We start from the raw sequence: 27,870 nt of genomic DNA, 5'->3' as shown, positions 1-27,870 counted from the left end.
TAATCCAATAAAAATATTATTATGTCCCTAATGGCTCTAATGTTAATAACCATCAAACAAAGTGTGGAACAATTTAATAGAATTTCATGACTTATATTTCAACCAATCTAAAAATAATATGAATGCCGTTGGATTTTCGTGGGAAAAACAACAAGTAGACCTCGTAACAGGGTACTGAAGCCGCAGTTGTTGATATCTTCCATACTTTTGTTCTGTGTATAAAGTAGTTTCTTGTTCTACTCCCTATAGCTTGTATTGAAATACCAAGATTCACTTCCAATACCAACACAAGCTGTATATTGATATCTTAAGGGTAGTACTGACTATATCAAAGGTGCGTGCAGCGTTGATTGGAAGTCGATCGAAGGCCGGGGATCGAAGGGTGAGGCCGAAAGCAGAACCTCGGTAGTAGTGTAAGTACCGAGCTTCGGCTTTCGGCCTAATACTTCGATCCCGGGCCTTCGATAGACTAGCCAAGCATCGCTTCGAGCACCTGTGGACTATATAATACCAATTGTTGTCAGGCTAATTACTTGTTTTAGAGAGTAAAGCAGGACACTGTTTGCACACAAAAATACAGAAAGATTTCGTCAAAAGATTGCAGCATATGTCCCTTCCACATGCCACCAATGAAAATAAAGATAATACAGGCTGTGTTCAACAAGGTGAAGACATGGGTATATCAGAATGGTTTGAGTAGAATGTTCTGTCCAGAGAGAGTGACCAAGATGTGAATGATCAGTAGATATATTAAACTTGATATTTTTCTCGACATTTTGTTCTGTGTATCACCATCATTTTCTAGAACTTCAATTTTTGTACATCATGAAATGCGATAACCTATTGACAAAGCCTTAGTATGAATATGCAGTAGCGTTATTGTAATACTGACATTCCACTTTATGACTGGACTGAACTGCAAGTGCCAGCAATAGAAATGTACATAGCATATATAAAGGCTTTGTTGATAAGGTTAATACTGAATATTGTAACATATCAGGGTGTAAAAGAAGATATTAGAGTTGATACAAAGAGCAAAATACTGGAAAAAAGATATCAAAATGTTAGTTTAATATTTTTGGCTAAATAAATGTTTAGCCATATAATATAGGATGGATTTGAATATTTTTATCATACAGAGGGGATTTTTAATGTTTTGGGGGTATTGAGGGCTATTAACATTTCAATCTTCATCCATCCCGCCTCCCTCCTACCCAGTATTTGTGAATGCAGCCTTTAATAGCTTGTGATCACATTGAATTGTCAATACCGACACTGCATTCATAAATCAACCTAACTATTGTTGATATGATTATGAGCACTATGTAATAGAAATTCCACTACAGACAAACAGTCCACTGTTTGTGCTTTGCTGGTATATCGGCTAGTTTGTTGTGTATTTGCACAGTGCATCCATCATATTGTCGTTTGATTGCCAGTCAGTAGCAATAGATAAATTTAAAGAAAAGGGGGGACAGGGTACGGATTTTCTCAATGACATACTCACATTCGAAACATTGCGCTGATGTCGCTAAGGCCAAAAAAAAAAATGAAATGTTTCTGGTCAGCGCGCGCGTCACTTGAACAACAGCGCGTCACCCTTTTTTTTCCTGGTTTGAGGCCGGCGGCTGTGGCAAACTACATACTGATTACTATAACACCAAACAAAACGGCTGAAGAGAAAGAAAATTCTTTGGGCACATGATCAGTGACTGCATGAACAGTTTAAATGTTACTATATTGATAAAACTACAAAACTCAGTGTTATCCCCAGGCCATAGCGGTCCCGCTACGCTTTCGCCTCCCCCCCCCCCCGCTACGCTTTGATTCTCCCCGCTACGCTTTAAAATATTCCCGCCATCCTTTAGTTCACACGCTCTGCGTAGCTACCAGCTGATGCATGCGTTGTCTACACATAAGCGCTCACTGCAACTTTTAACCTGGTGAAAGAGTGGAAGGTGTGAAGAGTATGATAGCATCAGATAAGTTGTCCGGAAGTGTTGAGAGGAACGTTAAAACAATAGAAGAATCGGCTGGGTTGTTCACAAATTTTCATTCCAGAACGACTATTACGACCAACAAAGACAGTATACATCGCGGACAAGTGTTCACAGAGGTAGGCGGTGTAGCACTAGCTGGGCCTTTGATCACATTCCCATGCTTTGATCAACGAAATGGACCGCAAAAGAAACAAGAGTTGACTGGTGAGGTTGATTATGATTGTACAACGATGAGTTTTGTCTGAGTACGATCACGATCGCGATCGAGTTCACATTGCATAAATTTCAATATGGCGGCGGCCATGTTGGTCGACAGATTTATAACGTGTTGACATTGATCCTGGCGTCGCGTGTGGTTCCACTCTGACACATTCTCTGAAAGATTTTACACCTGATTTTCGAGGGTTTCTAGTTGTACTTAGTTCATGTCTTGTGATCATCTTGGTGGTATTTTTAAATCAAGAATCGAACGACGATGTTCAGTGGAAGTAGAAGTTATGCGGGGGGGGGGGGGGGGGGGGGGCCGCTGGTTGAAATCTATCCCGTGATGAAAAATTATTCGCGGTGTTTGTCGTTCAAAAATGATATAAAACTCAATTGCATTTGAATTGTGTAAAGCTTAAATTTGTGAATTTTCCTCTTTGTTGCAAGTTTGACAATTTATTAGCAATATATGTATTAATGAAACTCCAATCAGACGAACCATTTCTTGCTCTCAAAGTTTCAATCTGAATCTTCTGTTTTAATTGCAATTGTAATTACAATACTGTGATGATTTATTTAAGTGTAATAAAGAGTTTCCATGATGTTCAAACTGCACACTTGTGTGTTACCATTGCATTTTGTTGTGAGTGTACATGTATGTGTGGATGCATGTGCAAGCTTACATCCATATGCAAATATAAATTAATGATATGCACATGGTTATGCAAATTAGCCGCTAATCTTTGGCGCTTTAACTGACCCTGCTCCCTCCCTTGAGGAGGAAAAAAAAAAAAAAAAAAAAAAAAAAAGCCGCGTCGCCGCACCATTTTTTAAAGAAAGGCCTGACCAGAAACATTCTTTTTTTTTTTTTTGGCCTAATATATCGCAGAGGCCGTTTTTTTCTTTCCACGATTACAATAGCACAGCACGATTAGATGTGATATATGAGAAATTGGTGGTACCAAAAACGACATAGTGACAGCTACATGGATAGATCAAAGGATTGTTAAAATATTCATGCTCATTGTGAAAATCACCCCTGGCAGAATTTTTGTTCTTCTCTAACCAAACAGAAGACAACTAAATTTCGTTACTTTAAAGAGCCTCTGAACATAGCTCGGATAGCTCCTGAGGGTATAGCGCCCTCTGTAGACCGTTAACGAGACCGTCATTTGGAGATCTTATGTTTATGGTCACAAGATTAGTGGTTGCCCTCACGACATACACGATAATTACTGTAGTACCGATAGTTTCCCTGGTAAACGGGTACATATCATGAAAAATGTACATTTAATGAGTTCATGCTCTCAGAGCATGCACTCGTTAAATGTAAAGTCAATGGCGAATCAGCTAAGGAAATAGTAAGATTATTTTCCGTCTAATGGCAAACTGGGGATACTATCTATACTACAATGCATCGTCGATGAAGGAGAGAATTTAAAAAAATGATGCTTTATTTATTTTCCGGGACTGTCTGCACTCAGTTTGAAAACGACAGAGAAGTCTATAGTTGTGAACATAGTATCACAATCGTGAAATATCATCTGCAATCATCATCACCATCATCATCATCATCATCATCATCATCGTCATCATCATCATCATCATCATCATCATCATCATCATCATCATCATCATCATCATCATCATCATCATCATCATCATCATCATCATCATCATCATCATCATCATCATCATCATCATCATCACAAAATATATAGTACATTTTCCCATCCGATTGCTGACAAGATTTCTTAGATTAACGAGATTTACTTTAGCAAATTGTGGTATTTTAAAATGTCAGTATAAGATCATCAATTCGAAGTATTGACCACAACGCCATACAACATGCCCATATTCCTTTTCGTTTTGTTTTGTTTACTGCACATGACTTCAAGTATATTGAGCCATGATTATTATAGGCTGTAGAATTCAATGCTGCATGAATTAAAGATGAAAATGCATAGTAAGACCTCAAGCATCGAATATGGTAGTGATAGAGGGACCGTGTTTGAGATAAGTGTCACGTAGCGGGAGTATACTGGAGTGGTTTTTACTTTGATCTGACCTTCTGATGATATTCCAGCCCAAATCGTAAATTTGATAAACCTGGGGAAGGAAATTGAGTCATAGCGTTATATAAGGCGGCCTGATGGGCACCCATTTGACAGTTGTGTACAGGTGGCGCAGTAAGACGGTCATGTATGGGCATATTTGCGGTTCCTGGCAACTACAACATAGCAACTCTATCAATCACCAGGCATTGACAATAATCTCACCTGTTTAACGGTATCAAGTTGTATCTGTATGGCCAGTGCTTACAAACTGTAGCAGGGAAATCTAGTCATAGGATAATGACACACTGTCAGGCATTGGACTGTAAACTACTTAACTGCTTAGCATTTGAACAATGACCACGTATACCTAACGAAAAACCTCGTTATTTACGTTTTGAAGCGAGTTGACGTACATTTTCCCCCTCCGCTCACAGAGTTTATCCCTTTCAAACACCATCTAATTTAACAGTCGATCTTCCATCACACTTTCTCTGACGCAATAATATCACTTATACTTTTCATATTACATCCAGGTTTATACTCTGTCCAAACTTTTCCCGCATCTGTGTCTTGGACACAAGAAAACCCTTACTTCCAATAGCCGAATTCAAACAAGTTGCAATATCAAATTTCAGAATAAAACCCTTCAACGGTTCACTACAGGGAGATTACCTGTAAATTAGGAATCACAAGTTATCTCGGTGTGGTTTCTTTTCAAGAATGCGTTGTCATGGGAACTACACAAGCATTCAAATTGTCACTTTGATTACCTGCAGTTTCCATACAACCACGGTTACTCTATCTATATAGAGGACCGTGATACAACTAAATGATTGTCAGCAATCAATGATTCAAATGTCGTAAGTTGCGTTTCAAGCAAAAATACTTCCAATGGCGAAAAGCCAGTTTAACTTGTGACGGCACAATAATAAACGTTCCTAGTATCCACATTTATCGGAATAGTAGTCAAATACATTTATCCACAACGTTAACATTTTCGCCGATCCATTGGCCGTCCCCAGTCTGACAAACTGACAGATAAAGGGTATGCATTGTAAGAACAAAAACTGAAAACGATGACTTCGGAGCAAGGCATGTACCATATATTAGTGAAACACTAATTCTACAGCACATAATTAACTGAGGTCACAAAAAACTAATACACGTAAATACGAACTGAAATTTGAAATGGTTGCTCATTGCATTTGAGGTGCGAAAATATAGAAATATTTTAGTTTTGTTGAGAGATTTCTTTTCACTTTTATACAGACGCCAAGAGTCTAAAGCATGCAACATGCAAGTCTCAGGCAATAACATTGAGCCATAGAGTCGGTCAAGGTGAGATCGGCATACAATAGTCTTCTCTGCATTTCAAATTGAGTGTTGTTCAATGTTAAAGTCAGTAATGCTAACTTTTGACGATAATTTCACCATTTTTATTTTGAATGTGAACCATAATTCCTTGTTCTTCTCCCCAAAGAATGTTGATATACACAGTATCCAGCTTGTCAACTCAGCCCCTATGGTTGTAAACTGCATTGTTATTGTTGAAAAGTGACTTCTGGTCCGGACTACAATTCAAATGTAAACAATAAAAATGCATTTTACACATTTGAATGATAAGTTGGCAAGCTAAATAGTGGGTGTTTCGACATCCTTTGGGGAGTAGAATAAGAAATTGCAATTGATATATGAAATAAAAATAATGAAAAAATGATCGAAAGTTTATTACTGGGGCTTTAAAGCAACGTTATACGAACTAATGTGTTGTACAGCAACATTAATCGTGTAAATGAAGCACATATTGATCAGTGCGACAAAGCCTGTTGTCTTCTGGAAATATCTTCAATTGACAGAGAGCACAATCCTAAAATTGTTGAAATCAAACCCGGTCTATTTCATGTCATTAAATATCGTTCGTGATAAAACGGTGAAGCATGTGAACTTTTTACCGACAACCATGAGTTGAAACCATAGACCCTAGTAACAGTTCTAGGTATCAGACGAGACCTATGGGTACTTTCCTATGTTTTTACGTTGCGAACCACAGTCCCTCTAACCAACCCGTTCACAATTCAGGAGAGAATAAAAACCTGCAGAGGCGGGTTAGACAATAAGAATGTTGAGGTGTGGCACTGCAGTATGTCTTCAAGGATCCCGACAAGTTTAAAAAAGATTCAAACAGCAGTAGGCTATACACAGGCACAGTGCAGAGTAAAGTACTAAAATATACGATTTCTTTAGCGGAGTGATAATACAATACATTTAATTCAGAAACGGTCGCTATACAGAGCTTTGATTCAGGTTTTCGTTGTCTTCAGATTCAAGATATCAAAGAGTTATTGACGGATAGCTGTCAAGACTGGTGCTAAACCAGTTTGTAAACAGGTTTATACAAACCATGGAGCTATGTACAAACTAACACTCAAGATAGCTTCTGATTGCAACCATTCTTTATATGCAAGACCCCCCATTGTCCATGACTTCATCGAGGAGTCGTTTGAGATGCAAACTTGAACTGCACTTGAAAGTAGATGCTCTCCAAATGAAGCCTCGTTGACTAAACACTTCACATTCGTCTAAAATAATCGTCCCAGCTATGCTGAAATGTGAACCCACTGCTAGGATACACAGCAACAACGTCTCTCGACGTAGGCCCTGTCATTTCAGAGATTTTTCTATATGATAGATGTAATGACCTCCTCCTCTGAGTGAACAATACAGTGAATGGGGGCCGAAGTGATAAAAAATGCTGTGATTAAGTACAGTCAAACAATCCATTCATCTGTGGTATTGTCCTCCACACAATGAACAAACCGGAATAAAAAGAGACCAGTCCACGACAACCAGTTACCAAACTGCTGGTATGGACAGTAAGACGACGAGCTTGTTCCGCCCGGAAAATTTATAACACTTCGATTGATTTTACGGCGATACGGAGTAGAAGAATTCAGGTAGGCTCATAGGATGTTCAGTGACTCGTTAGCAACCAAGAATGGAGAGGCTCAGTTATACGATATCAAGCCTCAACGGAACAGTAAAGGGTCACTTCACGTGTCGGGAACCAGACTGCAGGCGGAAATTGATCGCATCGACTTCGCCAGAGAGAAGACAGAGATTCGAATTAGGAACGAAGAAAGAGAACTACGAAAGTCTTTGGGTGATATCTTGGATGTCAAAGACGCTATGAAACGATCAAGCGTCTCCCGTGCCAGAAAGAGGCAGGATGCTACCAGAGATGGGAATAGTAAGAAAAGCAGTGATAAAGCGTCGTCGAGTAGTTCGAGTGATCGAAGCGACACCTCATCCCCAATGTCTGCTCGGACACAGCCTCAGGTGAGTCGACGTTTGTCCATGCTTGCAGAAAGGGAGAAGGAAGAGGAGAAAAGGAAGCAACGCGCACAACAAAATACTGAAAGTTTTCAACAACTCCTCAAACGGAATAAACAACGTAATAGCGAACCCAGTCTTGGACCTCTTAAAGGTGAGAGAATTAAACTTCATGGGATGCATAAAAACACAGATACCAACTCTAATGTGACCAAAGATGACACTTCTCAGGAAAAATTAAGACGAAGAAGTACACACGCTGTAGTTGTAGTTGAATACGATCCCGACAAGAGCAAAAAGATTGAGGGATCCAGCCCTTTTAAACTACCTGAAACAAATGACTGGAACGGGCAAACTAAAGAAAGTAATAAAAGAGACAGTAAGGAGAGCTCGTCTGAGGGGACGGACTTCGATACACCGCTGAATACCGATCATGATCGGCAAATGCTGGGAGACGAATCGGAACAATACACGCCTCTAATATGTAACGATCATAAAACTAAAGATCGCCTCAATGCGCAATCTGTTGGGTCTGACCAGACAGAGACAAAGGGAACCTTACATACAGATCAATCTGGCAGTAACGTCGACACAAGAACAGACGAAGAATACGACATGTCTAATACACAAAATAACGGACAAACCGCTGCTTCGAGGGCACAGGGCGGCCAACAATCGGAGTTCTTACGAGGTGTCGATCAGTATGGCAAATACAACGAGGACCCGGGCCCGTCGTCAAGCAGCTCTGTTGATAGGTTTGATCAAAGACGCCGTGTAAGCGTGGCTAACATCCGTACTGAAACACAGCCACACGTTGATGATATTGACAAACAACGAAGGAAGTCGGTCGCTGTAAGCGCCTTGGATGCAAACACCACAAAGGAATACCGGCGGTATGGAGAAATGACAGAGGAAGAAATGGAAAAAGTCTGGGAAGACGTGAGGAAATGTCGCTATCTTCGTGGGTATGACCCTCCAGAAATGAGAATGCCTTCTGGGAATATTGATTTATTCGACTACAAGAAAAAAGGCGAGAAAAAGGAACAACGGAAAGCGAAAGGTACAGGTACGGCGCAGACTGTCAAAAAGTAACAGTGCTGAGAATGAAGATTTAGCAAGCGCTATCGTGTACACCTGGTGTTGCTTCTAGATAATTAATAAGTTATGACAGCTATTATGAGCTAAAGGACCAACAAGAAGACATTGCAATAGCATCACTTTAGATCAGCAAGATCAACATCTTCTGTTGATCACGCCAACATTTATTCAAGCAAAGCTAGCGCTATCAAGGCAAGCTATATATAAACAATAGTTATCGATAAGTATGTTTACTTTTCTCCATAGGGTCAGGCAGAACCTTTCATACAATGTTTACCAGGGCAGTATCCTCTATCCTCACAACGGGAGTTACCTTATATGACCCTTACCAAAACAACACACGGGCTTCAAATCCTCCCGTAACAACGGATCCTGCAATAAATCCAGACAACACATTATCCCCAGTAATTGACACGAGAACACCGTAACACCATACTCAACACAAACGTAGATCACAGGCTGATTCATTGTTCTTTTGAAAGCTCGGATAATAGCCATAGGTCTTTTGTAAATTCCACCCGAGGCAAGGCATGTCGCCATCTTTTTTACAAAACTGTACCACAAATTACACACCTTAGCTTTTATAGTTAAGAGAGGATGTGGTTTACGGAACGTCTAACATCTACGCCTGATATCCTTTGATACAAACCGTAGGTTACTACTGTTTTGGAGGATAAAAGCAGACATCAAAGGTTTGGTTTAAATGTACTGAATTATTATAAGATTCAAATATAGAAAATGATTCAGGATCGGATTAACTGAAAAATCACGTGCCTTCAATTAGAGAATACTGCAAAGCCCCGGATCAAATATTGAAACATTGCAAAAACGTGTCGTCCAAATTAGTAGACGTCAAGTAGATTACTTAGCGAGATCGTTGACGGGGTGAAGAGGTTTATGACTCCTCAAATGTCAACCAACACAATATGACGGTTTAGTGGACAAATACAAGAGTGTACTCAAGTTTCCACAGATGTATTAAAGTACGTAGTGTACAGTCAAACTTATCACGAGTAACATAAAGTCGTGTTGTTTATAACTTCCGATGAAAGACAGTAAAATGTAAATGCTAGTATTTGACATGAGCTAAACTTTAAATAAATTTCACTTGCCATTATCTTTTCCTGCGTAATTAGCCTTACGTGACTTCAACATTGTGAATACTATACTATAGTTCTAGGATTCCCAACTGCTTTTGATGTATTTTCAATTTAGTTCAGTTTGTAAAGTACAGTTTTCTTGGTTTATTTACCATATCATTCCAAATTATCAACCGTCCAACATGTCAACTCAGCTGTTTATATCAAATGTTATTGTTGTGATACAACAAATGAATTTTAGTCCGGACTAAAATTTATTTTGTCAACACGAAAGTGACATTCGTAAAATAATTTATCAAGTGCAAGACTAATGACATCTATTTAGACATACTTTAGGGAGAACAATAAAAAATATTACAAAGTCTCTGGAAGAAAAATTAATGCAATTATTGTGAAAAGTTACAACATATATGTAATCCCTTTTATTGATTATGTAAGTCATGTAGCAAGGAGTAATGTTAGTAGCATAGATAGAAATATCACAGCAGTGTTCCTATTTGTAACCTCTTTGCGAATATTCCATATTTTACTTCACTACCTGATGTTATATCTAACATGACTTGGACATCTTACAGTTTGTTGACAGTTTCCTTCTCGTAAATATATCTGCACCTGCCTGGTTCAAACCACAGCTACTTTGTTAGTGAGTGTTGCCTCATGACCAGGGAGGTCTCAGGATTCAGAGACGATAATTTTACTTCATGTGTTTTTAATCTGGTTAACTTTAACTTTGATGTTTCTTCAGACAAGAAATGTTGTATAAACTCAGTGTAATGTTGTTAGACAAAGGATTGTATAACGATGTATTTAAAATGGAGTAATTTGCAACCCTCGGGACTTAACATCTTTACAGAAGACATCATGATTACATCATGGAACATTAGACGTAAATGCATTTTGCTCCTTGGCACCTGTTAAAATGTGGGATAAGATTAGCTATAGTAACTATAGATTGCCACCTCTGATGCAATTAGGCATACCAATGGTGTGTTTGATTGAAGTAAAATGCAATGCTATCCCTGGCATGTTTTCACTCAGCACCTGGTAATTAGTTAACAGTCCAATTAAGACATACGTATTGAACTAGTAATGTTACATCCAAGGTATTTTATTCCATGCACTTGTTTTACTGAGCAATTTAAATTAGCCGTGTGTAACAATATTTGAATGTAATTTCTACCGTGTCAATACGATTGTTGTTCACCTGTGAAATCTTTAATAATCTAAATACGTCGACGTAGTTTCGATTAAAAATATAACGGCAAACAATAGCGGTCTTTGTTGGTAGGCTATTTACTTTCTGCTGCATATATCTGTGTCAGATAAAACATGTGGACACTCGAATTGTCTACGGATAAGGTAGAGTCACAAAAATAACCCAATAGCCGCATTGTGGATTTTATAAATGTGAACGAAATTTGACTTGCTTCTTATTCTGTTTGGTACACGAACGGCATTCTAATCCCTCATACAACGACCCATATACAAAGTCTATTCACAGTAATACGCTGTTAGTACGTTCATAAAATTAACATTTATCATACTCCAACCTGTTCCAACACCATCCCTTGTAGTTGTTAACATGACCATTTCAGAAGTACAGACATATCTCATTTTGTAACATGTCGACTTATGTATTTGCTTCCACATTTGTATTGTTGTACCGCAATTTGCTATATTTGCTAACGCTGCAAAATTTATTCATATCTTAATGTCAAGCCTGTTTACGCATTTTTAACTCATTAAAATGAGTTCTTGCGAACACTTGTTTGAAATCCTCTTGGGTCGAGCAGAGATGCCAATTTTCGTAAATTGAATATGTCATGGGATCAATCTTGTTTGGTACAGTTCCCTACTTACCAGTGAACTACATGACATTTGTGTCTGGGACAAATGACCTCACAAGTTTTACCATCAAAATACACTCGTGTATGAACACAGTAATCATGTAAAATGTAAGATTCAAAATCTTGATCTGCAAACAGTATATGTTTCCTTCAAACCAACCGACTTGGACATGTATGGACGAAGAAAATTGAGAACAAAACGGCAGCGTTGGTTGCATGCACACTATTGAATGGAGTTTAGCCGACAAGGGAGAAATGTCCGTAGGCATTTTAAGAGATCGATACACACTTCTAACATATATCCATCATTTAATTATCGATCGGTTCCCAGCGAATTCTCGTTTAGAGTGCAAGAACGAGAGATCGGTACACGACGCAGAACCTGCAAACAACCGGATACTGTAACTGCGGACACAGTAACTGCGATAACGATATAGAAAGTCAGGGACTCCATCTCTACCTGCTTTGGAGGTTTGAACGAAAGAAAACAGCGACCAGAGAGAAATCAGACATGTCGCGGAGGAATGACAATCAAAGAAAGTATGTTAAAGATTTTGGTGAGTCGGAGAGACGACGCCGTGTCTCTGCCTCGAACATGGCTGGCAACTTCAAACCATCAGTAGCACAGGATGGTAAACAGCGGCGTAAATCGGTTGGCGTGAATGCAATGGACGCTAGATCTAAAAAAGAGCAGCGACAGCAGAAAGAAACGTCCGAAGAAGAACTTGGAAAAGTTTGGGATGATGTGAGAAAGTGCAGATATCTACGTGGTTATGAGCCGTTAGAAATGCGAATGCCATCAGGAGAAGTCGACCTGTTTGATTTCAAGGATAAACACATGGAGAAAATTGACGAGGACAAGGGTAAAGCAACCCAGTGAACCCTGCCATTCTGGAACAAACGTTGTTGTATACCTACATCTGATCGCACTTTTGATTAATACTGAATCAAGTAACTCAATCGACATTGTACTTGCTCTAAGATCAGTTAACAACGCAAACATTTAAGGTGATTCGATGTATATGAAAGCCAATGTATTGCAAGTCATGTATAAACAACGATTATTGATCAGTGTGTTTGCTTTACTTATAAGCTTATGAGGTCGAGCAAGGCCCGAGCGGTATTCGCTGGCAGTAAACTGTATCCCTCACAACGAGTATTGCCTTACGTGACCTGTTTTCAACGGAATGACTCAAGTTTTTCTTTAAGGACACTTTTCCATCAGTGCTGGAATGTACATTATGTGACATAACTTGCAGGGATCCGGACAAAATCTGAGGATCCAGTGTTGGTAGGAATAATCTACTTGTGGCTATAGTTGTCAACAGTGGCAAAAGTTGTCCACAGTTGTGTAACGAAATCAAATTACTGAATTTTAAAACTTTGGGTATTGATAGGTACTGTAAAATACGATATATTTTCAATGATCGCGAGGTGTAACGACTCTCCTGATCAGTTCTATAACACTGATCAGTTCTGTAACACTGAGCATAATTTGATTTTTTTGGCAGATTGCGCCCTGGGGTCAGCTCTTGGAGTAAATGAAATTATTACTGTCTTATTTTTGTGAAATCGAAAATGTCGTTTTCTATATGAATATTTCATATTAATCACATATGCAATGATGCAAATTAATGTGCCTGGGATCGGGTAATACAAGTCTCTTTTCACAATTTATAATCGTAATTTTGCCTAATATTAAACAAAACACGATTATTAACTACAATTAGGAAAGTGTGAACGGTTACACGTTCTTCTACTTTTTATGTAAATTTGAACGGCCAGCGGAAAGATATCTCTGAGTTTACTCAGAAAAGATCAATATTGGTGCGTTGGGTTACCTTTGATCGTAAACGTCAATCTATGGGGTCAATCACTGACAGGTAGAAATACAGGAATGAACAAGTTGTGAAACAAAACGGTACTTAAAATGGAAAACGGTCAAATGTTGCAATGCAGGTTCAGACAGATTAACTATCGATTGATTTGTAAACGTTAATTGTCACCATTTATCGATTGTGTGGCTGAAACGTACGCATACTATTAATTCCCGTTCTTAGTTGGGTTAAATGCTATTGAATAAAGGTCAAGGTTACTGCAGATATTTACCTGGTGTTTACTATCAGTAAGTAGCTTAAAATATTTGGTGAGCTTTGGAAATTGCTTGGTGGATTGTATTGTTTATTTTCCTGTTAAAGTCACCAATTTCATGATCTTAAATTCGGATAGTTTTCAATCGGATTCGAACCCACAACATACGGCATCAGTCGCCTAGCTGAGAGGCCACAGACAGAACCACTCGGCTAAATCTCCACTCCCAAAAAGAGTGGTTCAATAGCCGGCTAAGTTGTTACATTTTTCTGACTGAGACCGCTCAACACGTTGTAGAGTTCGTGAAGCACTCACGCACGCATGCTCACTATCATACATCGCACATACACACTTTATCGAAGCGAAGAAACGACCCGTTTGAAGTTCAAATCGGATTAGGTCTTATGGGTCTGTGCGTGTTCAGAGACGCACATAAAATATCATCCCGAATTTTCCTCTACAGTCTAACAAGATCACTAGGCCTAAAGAAAAGTGATAAGGTTCAGTTTTTATTACATTTGCAACCCGTTTGAAGTTTAAATCGGATTAGGTCTTATGGGTCTGTACGTGTTCAGAGACGCACATAAAATATCATCCCGAATTTTCCTCTACAGAATTCTAACAAGATCACTGGGCCTAAAGAAAAGTGATAAGATTCAGTTGTCATGCAGTTCTGATATTCCTGAATGTCTTAGTGTGTTGTGTAGAACATTTTGTCACCATTTGCGGAAAGATCCTTTCTGGCGATAAATACTGGTACGAACCTTCCATATATACTGATACATATCTTACATCATTATGTCACAAAATTTTGAACTTTCAGTGTTTATTCTGTCACTCACGACATATATATTACATTTGCAACCCGTTTGAAGTTTAAATCGGATTAAGTCTTATGGATCTGTGCGTGTTCAGAGACGCTGTGGATTAACGAAGCAAGACTTAACCTCTCCTATTGACCTTGAATCGGATTTCGGTTTAATATATTATAGTTGACATTTGTAGCCAAGTGTATAGATAAGCAGCCTGACTGTTGTTATGAATAATGATATCTGTTCTCTACGGCAATTTTCAACAACTGATACAATATACCTCGCCTGCTAAAGGTCACGTGACACGCATGAAAATATTTGATGAAAACTTGCTTCATGACCTTCGTATTGCGAATGGGATTCGTAAAGTGCAGTGTACAAGAGCCATTATTTAGCTCAAATGACATGATTTGGGCTGACTCGCAGCGTGTTTGCAAGGTTATATCTGATTGGTCGATTGTCACTATTCACAGCCACTTAGGGAGTCTATTTGTATTGTTTTCATTATATTGGTAAGATTCAGCCACCCAATTGGATAACAGCTTCGAAATCGCTGCGAGTCGGCCCCATAATTTGGGAGTGAATTCAGCTGCGTCGTTCACATTGTTGCAAGTTGTTTTTTCACTGTGTCTATCATATCTAATACTATATATCATTATTATTGGACCAGTATATATATCATCATTATTGGACCAGTATATATGCCAAATTAAGTATTTTCATAATCACTGATCTTTAATATGGGCGACATAGATGATATCAGGTGTTACAGGGTTTGAAAAAGTGCAATATACTGGATTTTAAATTGATGTGCAGTCATTAGTCAATTTGCACATATATCGTTGCTCCGTATTGGCCAGCAATTGCATCAGTACATTTCACTATATTCACTACCGTGACTGTACAATTCCACATCTTATTTCCCGTCGTTGTTTCAGAGAATTAGGAGAGACGTTATCAGGAAGTGCAAGTTATGCTGTTTCGAGTCTGACCATCTATAGAAGCTTGATCCCTTGAAATGGTGTAAATAAACACAGAGAGAGAGAGAGAGAGAGAGAGAGAGAGAGAGAGAGAGAGAGAGATGTGCGCGCATAATAGCGGGCACGCACACATTATAGAGAAAATGCCTATGGTACTGCATGAGTCCGTATACACCAGACTCACAAAACACGGAGATAAAGAGGTACAGATATTCTTAAAGTGTAGGCGTCTGGACAATACCTAAACTCACATCACTGAAACGTTAAAGCATTAAATGCATAAATGAGACGCGTTTGTAATCCACTAGACATTGTTTGAAAACAATAGAAACAAACAGAGCGATTTTACAGTCATCGAGTTGGTCTTTGAGAAATGAACAAGTCTGAACAACGATCAGGAGATTCGTTTTTAACACCAGAACTTGTTGCGAACTACCGAGTTTACGCCATCAAGAAATGCTAGACAGAAATACAAGTTACTGTGTAACGTTCTCTACCGACAAACGTTTCAGTACTGAAACCAGCTATACTGTATGATGTACAGTGACTATAGCACTGTACAAGAAAATTATTTCAAGCGCCTTCACCAAAGATGACAGTAATTCTTGATAAACTGTGTAGCATGGACAAATGAAATATTACTGTACTTTGCGGACGTTTTTTATCAGAAGGCAAGTTGAGTAACTCTAACAGTTAGAGTGGCGTGGGCAATGCCGATAGTCGCGGAGAAACACATACTTGGTTCCAGTCGTGACTGGCAAAGCGTAGAGTTCTATTATATGGACGTAAAGGTCAAAGAGTGCTCATTTTTTGGAGTCAATCCAAAACGAACATGGTGGACAACAAAACCAGCTTCTCATAAATATCCCAAACTCTTTGAATTTCTGTACCGTGGCTATTCTTACCCTGCAATCATGGAGAAAGCGACGTGGTATCAGATAATCCAGTTAGAATTAGAGCGTTTCTACTGGGATGACGTCATCTTTGCATATTCAAAACATTTTCAAAACACTTAGCGCTACTCTGCGGCACCAGAATTCTGTAGACTAGCTACTTTAGAAAGTTTTTTAATTACTATGTGAATATTTTCAAGGTAAAACGATCACAGCAATTCTGTATTTTACACATTCTTGGTCTGTAATACATCACGGGTTTGAGGTCTTTGTAAAGAGGCAATTGTAGACCTTGTATAAATAACAAGCTTGACCTTTGTCAGTATACTTAGTTTTGTTTTTGCTAAGTTCTGTTTGTACGGGGAAGGTGACAATACTGACACAAATTACCTGGATGGATTTGAATATGCCGACAAACGGATGCACTTCGATCATAATGACGATGACACATACAGATGAAATGTTAAAGCCATACCATCGGGCGCACATTAGAATATACACTCAACATGTGTCATTGCTTGCCACCACGGCTGCATCGTCAAATCTTAAAGGCCTGTGCCGGCGTCAGAGATTGTCTCGCAGGGAAATCTACTTATTAGATTACAATTTCAATGGAAAACAAAAGGCTATGACACTCCATAATCTTCTTATAGACTAAAACAAACTTGATTCCGGGGATCAAGTCCCTAGCCTTTAAGCCAGATGATATTATAAAGTATTGGATAAATTAATCGCAAGTCTGATGAGTGTAGATTATTGGTTCATCAGAGAAACAGAAAGATCGATAAAGTGACACACAAGTTTTGAAATACAGTGGCGCGAAATACATTCGAAGTACAGAAATCAACACAGGCAGATTACAACATTTTAACTTTCAGACCACCCCTAGACTTATGTCGGTACAGATCAAATGTGACTTTTTGAATATTCACAAGTTTTTACAAAGTTACATACTCTAAGTTTAGACTTTGGTCAAATGTTTCAATCTCTCTTTAATTCCTCATTTCGCAACGACAAAGAATGTGATCAAAATAGACATGTAGCGACAGAGTTGCTACAGCTCCGAATTCTTACCGAAATCACATAATTGGATTTTAAACGATCAGTATGACAGAGAGAATTGTGACCAGAGTCAAATCTTGAGGTACGGTATCAGTTGTGAAGTTTCAAACAGTTATATTTGATCATGCATATTTAACATCTTTTGGATCTGAAAGTATTATAGAGACATGCGAAATTTCAGACCTAACTGCCTCAAGTGTACGGAAACTGTATACAGCCATATATATACTTATGAGATCAAGATCCTGTGATCCTACTGGCTGCACAGCACTGTACATACAGCAGTGTCATAAGTGATGTATTGCGCAGACCTGTGTCACAGCCGTGTTACATATCACTGTGATGTACAGGCAAAATTTGCAGGCAGACATGTGCTACAGATTTGTGAATTGGACGAAGTGGGGTCTGTCAAGCGGTGATTTTTTATGCAGTGTTCACCTCAAGCCCATACGCGACAAGTGTCACTGAACAGCTAGAGTTGTGTTGAGTGTCAGGGGGGTCATGTCAAAACAAGTATGACAAATGCAAGCTGTTGTCAAACCAATATAAGACGGAAGACAGATAGGTCAGTACAGCCGAAGAAAAAAATGTGATCTTTTTTTTTAGTATAGATTGAGTAGCTTAGCAAATGGAAGCAGACTTTCCTATAAATTACAATAAGGTGAATTGACACTGGATGTTGTCCAATGCTTACTTGATAGATGTTATACTCTTGGGTACTTTGCTTTGTTCGCTGTTGATGCAATCAAACCATTAACATTTAAGCAATATTCAAAAGGCTGCAAAATGCGATCAACGTCTGGCCATGTGAATGATCCAAAGAGCAGAAAGGCACTCCGGGGAATGATGGGACAGAGTACCTGCTCTAAAGCCAAATCTAAACGAGTAATCCATATGTACGGGCACCATTCATTCCGCAGATACATGGTAACAGACACAAAGACCTTTTTTGCAAATGTGAATTCAATACTGATTGCAAATGAACAAAGTTGGCAAAGTAAAGCCTGGTAACAGAGTTATGCTGTAGCTCTGTAAAGATCTGAACTCAACGGGCATTTTACTCCAACCTTCAATACATTTACTGATCTCATGAATGCTTTGAACACTCGTGAATGTATCATGCTTATAGATGCAATATACTAATATGTTGATATAGACCCACAACCCACAACAGTGCTTGGCCAAACAGAGATGTAAACAAATTGTTCGGTGTAAAATGCTCCGGGTGAAAACCTTTGATGTTTGTGTGTGTAGGTCCCAATGAGCATTTCTATTCTATTGTAGTAGACCCTTGGGTGTGTGTACCAGCGAGTACCAATAGTCTCTATTGTAACAATGGATTTCAAATACATTGAACAAATCTCGGCATAATGTATTACGGGCCGACAACTGCGAAAGTTTGTATGCCTTTATCATAAATAAACAAATCAGTCGTCCTGATCCTAAAGACACCAAACATGTACTCCCCATGCTACGGTTTGACATCATAGACGTGTTTACATGGTTCATATAATGAGATTTCCAAATCAGTTGCCGAAAGCAGTATGCTTATCAAAACAGATACAATTTTTGTATCGATAAATATCACAATTCATCGGCTCAAGGATTCAAATTTTGGGATCATGTCTTTTGTCACGAGACACTTTGACAACTGAGGATTCCAATTTTGTCAGTATGGTCAAAGTTCAAGGAAATTACCTATAGTTTTCAGTGGCAGGATTGTACAAATATCTAATTTGATCAATATGAGCACACTGAATGTCTACCTCGTGAACATGAAGGGGGCGCTGTCGAAAGCAAGGCATTTAGGGAGCCGTCATTATTCACAGCCAGGGGGGGGGGGGTCAGGGAAATTTAATCGGAAACTCTGAACTTTCGAGTAACCCCCTGCCAACCATGATGACTTTGAGTACTCCCCCTCTATAACACAGCAATTTTGACTGACCCCCTCCCAACTTAGAAAAGTTAAAGCACCACCAGCTTTAACTCTTGAAATTTGTTGACCTCAAAATATCTTCCTATTCTCTGAAATCTACCCTTTGAAGGGATATGGGCTTTTACTGCACGAGGAAACCATTCCTTTGTGAAACACTTGACAAGTAAATTCAAATTTTAACAGTCACTTTGATTTCCCGCCATTTTTAAAAACTGGTAATATTACAAAGGAAACAGAACATATAATGTCACAGTTGAAAACATTCATCCCTGTACAATACTCTGTGCAGTTTATGTGAAGATTTCAGTGCAGATATGCACAGTAACCACGGTTTTTGCTTTTTCGCATGAGGCTGCGATTTAATGAGTGGGCACTCATTTAATCGCTGTGTAATCTTTATCTTGTTCAAAATTGCACATTTGTCCTTTTCTACATTAACTCTAGTTTCAAATAACGGAGGTAAACAATGGGATCTGTATCCACACGTTGTCAAGTTCCCATATTGTCTCAATGTAACATTCCATTCCTGATCTGATCGTGTCTTGTAAACTTTGGACATGTTCCATCGTCTGATGCGTATTAAGGGAATCTAGATTCACTCTAATCTGTTCAAAGATCAGTGAAAAATGAAAAAGAAAGTACCTTGATCCGGTTCCGAACAACATCTGAATAACGCGGCGCCGTAATAGGGTTATCAGAAAACATCGTGGTCGATACGGACAGTCCCTTCAGTTCTCAGGCTATACAAACGCCACCTATATCGGGACAGGGTTTCTGAGGCCAGTGTTAAGTGAATACAAGGTCATTTCAGCATGGTTTGTGAGTAGAATACTTTACAGAGCATTCTGCGGCAAGGCAACTCCTATCTCTCAAAGACTTTTCCAATCCTGACATCAGAACGTAGAATATCTGCTGCGCGGAGCCTCCGGCCTCTCTATCTCAGAATGTAGGATGTCTGCTGCGCGGAAAACTCCTGTCTCTTTCCATTCTGAAAAACCGTTCACCAGAGAGTTACACAGAAGTCGGATCCAAACTTCTCACAATAGTGGACATGAATGTGACATACCGGAGCAGTACTCACAGCAGCCAGCACGACGTGGCATCGTGTTAGTTTAGACAGCACCAAAAGTAATAATTCATTAACACACCTGGTCACGCAAAATAAAGAAATATGCAAACCAAAGACCTAGAAATATTTTCACCTGGGTCACGAAAAGAAACTTCTCCAACATAAGAGAATGAGAACCTTCGGAAATATAGATAACTGATAAACAACAATTTTAGATACTGATGGCAGATTGTAAATGATTAGGAAATCATTTTTTAAAAAGTTGATTGGTAGATTTAAATGATCTCTGATAAGTAAAATATAACTGTTGGATACTTTTTAAAATTCTCCAATAAATATTGAAACTTCCATGATGAGCATTTTCTTGTAATTTCCTGATATCAAGCAAACATGAAAAATCTGTCGGATGAATAAAGTAATGAAAAAACATGTTGAAAGATTGTTAACACAGCCTGAGTATGGATATGCAGCAGTGTTATCATATATTGACATTTTAATTTATCGCTGAACCGCAACTGCTAGGAATATACAAATGTACATAACAAATATGCAGGTTGTGCTTATAAGTTGAATACTGAGTATGTCAACATTAGGTCTAGATCAAACTGGTACGAATTAGGGGAAAATAACACCAAGCACTTCCTTGGCCTTGATAAAGCAAACGCCAAAAATCTCATATCACCCAAATCATTGACAAGGATGGTTTAAATATTACGCATTTTAATGATATTTTAAAGGAAATTAAGACTTTTTACACACACCTTTACAGTAGTAATCGTAATGTGAATACTTTAATTGATGACTTTGTTGGAGAAGTGGATTTGCCAAGATTAAGTGATGTAGACAAAGAATCTTGTGACGGCCCGATCACTAAATACAGAAGCTCTGAACTCTCTCAAAAGTATGCCAAAGAATAAGTACCCAGGTAATGATGGTCTCTCAGTGGAATTTTATGTCAAGTTTTGGCCTCTGGTAGGCTCCTATGTTATCAATGCCCTCAATACTTCTTATGGAAAATGTGAACTCTCCAATAGTCAACGACAAGGTGTTATTACTCTTATTGAAAAACAAGGTAAAGACAAGCGTCTCATTAAAAATTGGAGACCAATAACGTTGTTAAATGTTGACTATAAAATCGGTGCAAAATGTATCGCAAAGCGTCCAGAAACAGTTCTCCCGAAAATCATCAGTGTGTAGCAATCTGCATTTACTAAGGGGCGACAAATAGGGGACTGTGTACGTATTATTGAAGGATTCATGGAGTATACAAAGAGTAAAGATCTTCCTGGTATTTTAGTTGCCATAGACTTTAAAAAAGCATTCGATAGCTTGGAATGGTCATATGTTTTTAAGTGTCTCAATGCCTTCAATTTTGGCACGTCCTTGTTAAAGTGGATTCGTACTTTTTACTCCAATCCTACTAGTTGTGTCATGAATCGTGGCCTTACCACAGGTTATTTTAACATAGAGCGGAGAGTCCGCCAGGGAGACCCCCTATCACCAGCTCTTTTCATTCTGGGATTAGCAGTGCTGTTACTTTCAATTAACCAAAACGTTACAATTAAAGGTATTGAGTTAGATGACACCATTGTCAAAAACTCAGCATTTACCGATGATCTTACCTGTTTCATGGCCGATGAACTCTCTGTTAAAAATCTATTTTCACTTCTAGATAGTTTTCATGTCATCTCGGGACTTGCAGTTAATTTAAGCAAAACTGAAGCAATGTGTTTGGGCAAATGGCGACACAGGTATGAGAAGCCGTTCAAAATTAGCTGGCCCAAGTCTATCAAAATTGTTGGTGTACACTTTTCTTACAATGCAGAGCTCGCTTACAATCAAAATATTAGTGGCCCTGTCAAATGTGTCAAGCGTCTGCTTAATCTTTGGGGATCTAGAGGTCTTACCTTGATTGGTAAGCTTCAGATTGTAAAGACTTTAATCATTCCTAAGTTTTTGTACCTTTTTAACTTGATTACTATTAAGTCTTGTGATATTAAAGCTATTAATGGAATGATACACCACTTCATTTGGAAAGGACCAGATAGAGTCAGTCGAAACTCTTTTATTGGTAGCATTAGAGATGGTGGTTTAGGTATGATTGACATATTCGTACTGTATAAAGCCTTTAAAATATCATGGGTTCAGAGATATATTTCTGGAAAAATACATCATCCATGTAAATCAGCTGTAAACTTTTATTTGAATTCAATTGGTGGGCAACTGATTTTTAGATGCAATTACAAGGTTGATCGCCTTCCAGTTAAGCTTCCAAGTTTTTACAGAGAAATGTTGCATTGTTGGAGTGAAGTTAATCCCTGTAATCATTTTCCCATTGCACAACAGATAATCTGGAACAATGCTGATATACTTGTCAACAATAAGTCTGTCTTTATCAACTTATTTTTTAAGAAAGGCATTTTATTCATTGCTGATATTTTTAATGAGAACAATACTCTTAAAACTTGGGAAGATTTGTCTGATATTAGTTGCAACCTTAGTCACCGATGGCAAGGCTTATTACATGCAATGCCACATTTGTGGAAATCTCAAAGTCCAGAAGTGGTTAGACCTGAACTACCAATCGGTTTTAAAGAAGATAATAAGATCATCCCTTTAAAATCTTGCAATTAAGACCATTAGGGAACGTATTACATGTAATTACTTTATTCCTCCTAAATGTAAATTGTATTTTTCTCAGTTTCTCGATATAAGTGAAGAGGAGTGGAGTGCTATCTTTGAATTACCTTTTAAAGTAACTAAGGAAACCAAACTGCAAGAGTGTAAGTGGAAGATTACACACAACATCCTTTACACCAATTTTGTTCTTTTTCGTATGAATCCTCCAAGAGTAAATAGCAACCAGTGTACTTTCTGTAAAAAACTGATGACACAATCGTCCATCTTTTTGTGATGGAATGTGAATTTTCACAGAGTATTTGGAATTATAGCTTTTTGTTAAACTGGGGGAATTTAGTCAGTGCACCCTCTGCTATGTCAGTTAAACAGATTTTACTGGGTGATGTGTCCTTCGGCATTCTTTTAAACCATTTAATTATTATCACAAAAAGACCATTTATGACTGTAAACTGAAAGACAAAATTCCCACTTTTGAGATTGTTAAGGCGAATGTTAAAATTGCAAAAAAGATTAAATTTTATATAGCCAAGTGAAACCAGTGTACAAGAAGAGCTTTGTCAAAATGGCAAAACATAGAGTTTTGAGAAAGGTTTCATTTTCTGGTCGACAACTTATGTTTTGCTCAGCCTTGTGTGTCATGTTGCTTTCTTTTTTTTGACGTAATCTTTTTTGTTTCTGTTTACTTCCTGTCAACCTTGCATTGAACTGAACAGACCTGAAATGTAAGATTAAGTTTTATATTCCTGTTGAGTCTCCTGACAATAAAAATCGATTAAATATATAATATATATATATATATATATATATATATATATATATATATATATATATATATATATATATATATATAAAAGAGTATGTCAACATAATAGGGTATGGAACAAGAGATGGGAGTTGATACAAAGAGCAAAAGGACTGAAAAAATATCGAAATTAGTTTCATATCGTTAGCTTTAAATGTTTGGGCTTATGATATTGGGACGATTTGAATTTTTTCTATCGTATAGAGGGGGATTTGAAATGTTTTTGAGATTATTGAGAGGGGGAGGAATTAGGATTTCAATCGCGATTCCTTCTACCTCCCCCTGTATTTGTGTATGCAACGTAGGACACGACATATTCTACAAAACGATGTGATATTTCAGAATAACTTGCCGCAAGTTTGATTCGCGTATCTCAAGACAATCGGGAAACTAACCTTTAATAGGCTGTAATTGCATGTTAGAAAGGCAATAAAACAAAATGAAGGTTGTGTTGGATGACCGAAATATTTCTTTAATACGAAACTTCAGAAAAAACATCATTACGATAAAGTGAGAAACACATAGAGACAGTAGATTGAGTATAGGACCGTAAAGCTTATCGAAGGTATCAACTTGAAGTGACACTGAAGTTAGAACAAGGGAGAGATACACCTGACAATGTGATGTCAGTTTGATTATAGTCGATTGTCTATGACAAATCCCTTCATCGTGAACCACGTGCCTACATTGGAACGTCTGCCGACCAGACAGCTGCTCTCTAGAGGCTGTTGACAGAATACCACAGACAGGAAACATCTCTCTCTCTCTCTCTCTCTCTCTCTCTCTCTCTCTCTCTCTCTCTCTCTCTCTCTCTCTCTCTCTCTCTCTCTCTCTCTCTCTCTCTCGCCCTCACGCGGTGAATACATGGGATAAGAGAGCTCCGCCCTTTTTGGCTATTCTGTGTCTTTTGGACTTCTCTTTCGGTCAGGATTGATTCAGCTAAGTTGGTTTTTGTTTCTTTTGGTATCTACTACAATTGGGGCTGTTTTGTCCCGTTTCATTGAGGATTGGAAGGGATTCTGTTCTTAAGGGTTGAGGTTGGCACGCCATACCAATATGTATCGGAGTTCGAGGAGGACACTGACAATACCTTTCCGAAACTCTCAATGATACATGGTCTTAAATTTAAAAGTATTGAAGGTATATCTGTTCATGATTATGTTGAAAGTGTTTCTCGAGTTGTTGATACCTCTGATATTCTAGCTGCTTCTAGAATGAATAAGTGTGTCGTTGTTTTTCTCAAAACAATTTCAAAAGTGACGCAGGTCTACACTGAAGGTGTTCATGGAAATGAAATATTTCTCCAGCCAACTCCTATGGTTTAACCTGCAACAAAAGTGATTATAGAAAATGTCCTTCCATTTATTTCCAACTCACATTTCTATGAAGATTTGTTTCAATATGGGAATGTTTTAGGGCATACTTTTCGTCATATTTCTCGGTTGTCCAAGACAAGATCTGAAACATGTTAAATCCTTTCGTAGACAGGTTTATATTGTTCTGAAGCCAGAGTTCAAGACGTTCAATGGCGTTTTGCGGGTCAATCACAATGGCAAATACTACCCTGTTAACATATCCACTGATGAGTTGAGATGTTTTTCATGTCAGTGTATAGGGCATGTTCGGAAGAACTGTCCGAAAAAAATTACTGAAGAGACTACTGAGTCTGAACTACAGCCTCAACCTGAAACTGCCAATGAAAATACAAATCATGTTGATTCCGATGATAACACTGATAACACTTCATCACCCAAAACTCGGACGCAAGCTCCATCATCTCAGAATGACAGTGCAAAATCTAGGGCAGATCTAGATCCTGGTGACAGCGCTGCGCAAAAAATCGATCTTCCCTCGGATAACAATTCATCAGTTGCACACAATGCAAATGAGACAGATGTACTGTCTGACGACCAAACTCTTGAAACAGATGTCGCAATGGCAACACAATCCACAGAGCCAATAAAACGGTCAATAGACAATGTGGATGACGACAGTGATGAAGACGAATCTGCTGGTAATCAAAATAAATACCAGGCTGTTGACTCGGAAGACGAGTATTCAGAACTTCAAACGATCACAAACAAAACATTTTGAAAAATTGCGATCTCCTATGAGTAAGATCATCAAAGCAAAAAGACATGTTAATAGCAACGAGGCTGCCGATGAGACACTGTCAGTAGATGCAAATGTTGTTCCTGACTCCGGTCAGTTTAATGTTCTCAGTACACTCAATGCGGACGGCTCTGACAGTGATTCTGATGACGAGAGTGTAAATTCTTCTCAGGAAGAAGATATCAACAATGATCAACAACCCTTGTCTCAATGTTATACCGTACCGATACAAGAAAGTCATGCTTTTTCTCGATAATATTAAATCCCTTAAAAACCATGCCGGGAATTCTGTCCAAACCAAAACGATCTACTTGAAGCTCTGTCAAACGCATATAAGGCCTCTTAAACAGATTGATAGACCACTTAAACAAAGAATTGGCAAATTAATGAAAAAGGTGAGGAATGATATGAGAAAAAACGGACTGGCACCTATGTTTTGACTGATTTTCTCAACCTCCTTCCAAAATGATGAAGTTCATTTTTTTACAACTTTTGTTGCCATTTATTCTGGCTCGCCTATCAATTCTCTCGTGTAATACTCGTGGTTGTAGAGATGCTCTGAAACACTACACCATTCTTGAATCACTGAAGTCTCAATACGACAGTGACTGTATGTTCCTTCAGGAAACACACACCGCAATAAGAGATGAACCTTTATGGAGAGTTTTATGGCGGGGAAACGTTCAATTTTCACACCTTATCATTTCCCCCGGAGGAGTTGCAATATTATTTCATCCAAAAGCACAGGTCGATGTGTTACAAAAGGATGACGTCATACCCGGTCGTCTTATTCATGTTCACGCGAAACTTAACAATCACCAGTACCACTTTATTAACCTATACGCACCGAATGATGGCCAAACACGTCTCGTCACCTTCCAAAAACTAAAACATCTCCTCAATCGAATTCAATCTTCCTCAGATCCCATCGTTTTAGGTGGTGATTTTAACTGCACAGTAGATGCCAAAATAGACAGACACAGTGGCAGAGAACCACATCAGAGTCCTCAAAGTTCCTCCAAAATATTATTAAAAGGTTCAAATTAGTTGATACCTGGCGACAGCTTCGTCCATCAAGCAGTTGTTTTTCATGGCATGGACACATTGCACATGCGCGAATTGATCGTCTTTATGTTAGTGAACACATTACCAACAGAGTTCAACTCGCGACGATCATCCCTGTTACTTTTTCCTATCATTGTATCGTTCAAATGCGTATTACTCAAAAACAAATCAAAACTAAAAGTGCCTGCTGGGCTTTAAATACCTCTCTTCTAGATGACGAGGTTTAAAAAAACCTTATCACTGATTTCTGGCAAGACTGGAAAACAAAGAAATTAGATTATGATTCTATTCAGCAATGGTGGGATGTAGCTAAAGTACAAATCAAATCGCTATCACAACAATATAGCATTGGTCGTCGCAAAAGCGAGCTTGCAGCAAAAAGAAGACTAATCAATGATCTTTCAAATCTGGAAATGACATCTCATCAGATAATATTAATAATATATGGAATAAAGAAAAAGGCTCAGATCAATGAATTTCTCAAAACAGAAGCCAGATGAGCCTGGGTTGTTACAACCGATAACGTAGTAACTAACCGATAACGTATCAAACCCGATAACGTAGTAAAAATTTACCGATAACGTAGTAAATCAACCGATAACGTAGTAACGAACCGATAAAGTAGTAATTTTTTCTAACCGATAACGTAGTAAAAATTTACCGATAACGTAGTAATTTTTCCTAACCGATAACGTATCAACAAATTTACCGATAACGTAGTAATTTTTCTAACCGATAAAGTAGTAAAAATTTACCGATTCCTAACCGATAA

General features: G+C 38.3%; 1 protein-coding gene across 1 annotated transcript; it reads left to right on the top strand.

Annotated features, from left to right (window-relative positions):
* Positions 1–7,228: 7,228 nt before the first annotated feature.
* LOC139117730 (uncharacterized protein DDB_G0283697-like) lies at positions 7,229–8,683 on the top strand. The gene has a single exon (XM_070680972.1). It carries the CDS (start codon positions 7,229–7,231, stop codon positions 8,681–8,683), a length of 1,455 nt encoding a protein of 484 aa, XP_070537073.1.
* Positions 8,684–27,870: the final 19,187 nt, after the last annotated feature.

Source organism: Ptychodera flava, chromosome 18 (assembly GCF_041260155.1).
Source record: "Ptychodera flava strain L36383 chromosome 18, AS_Pfla_20210202, whole genome shotgun sequence".
NCBI lineage: Eukaryota > Metazoa > Hemichordata > Enteropneusta > Ptychoderidae > Ptychodera > Ptychodera flava.
The sequence above is the reverse complement of the archived record's forward strand: the minus strand, read 5'-3'. Positions and strand labels throughout refer to the sequence as shown.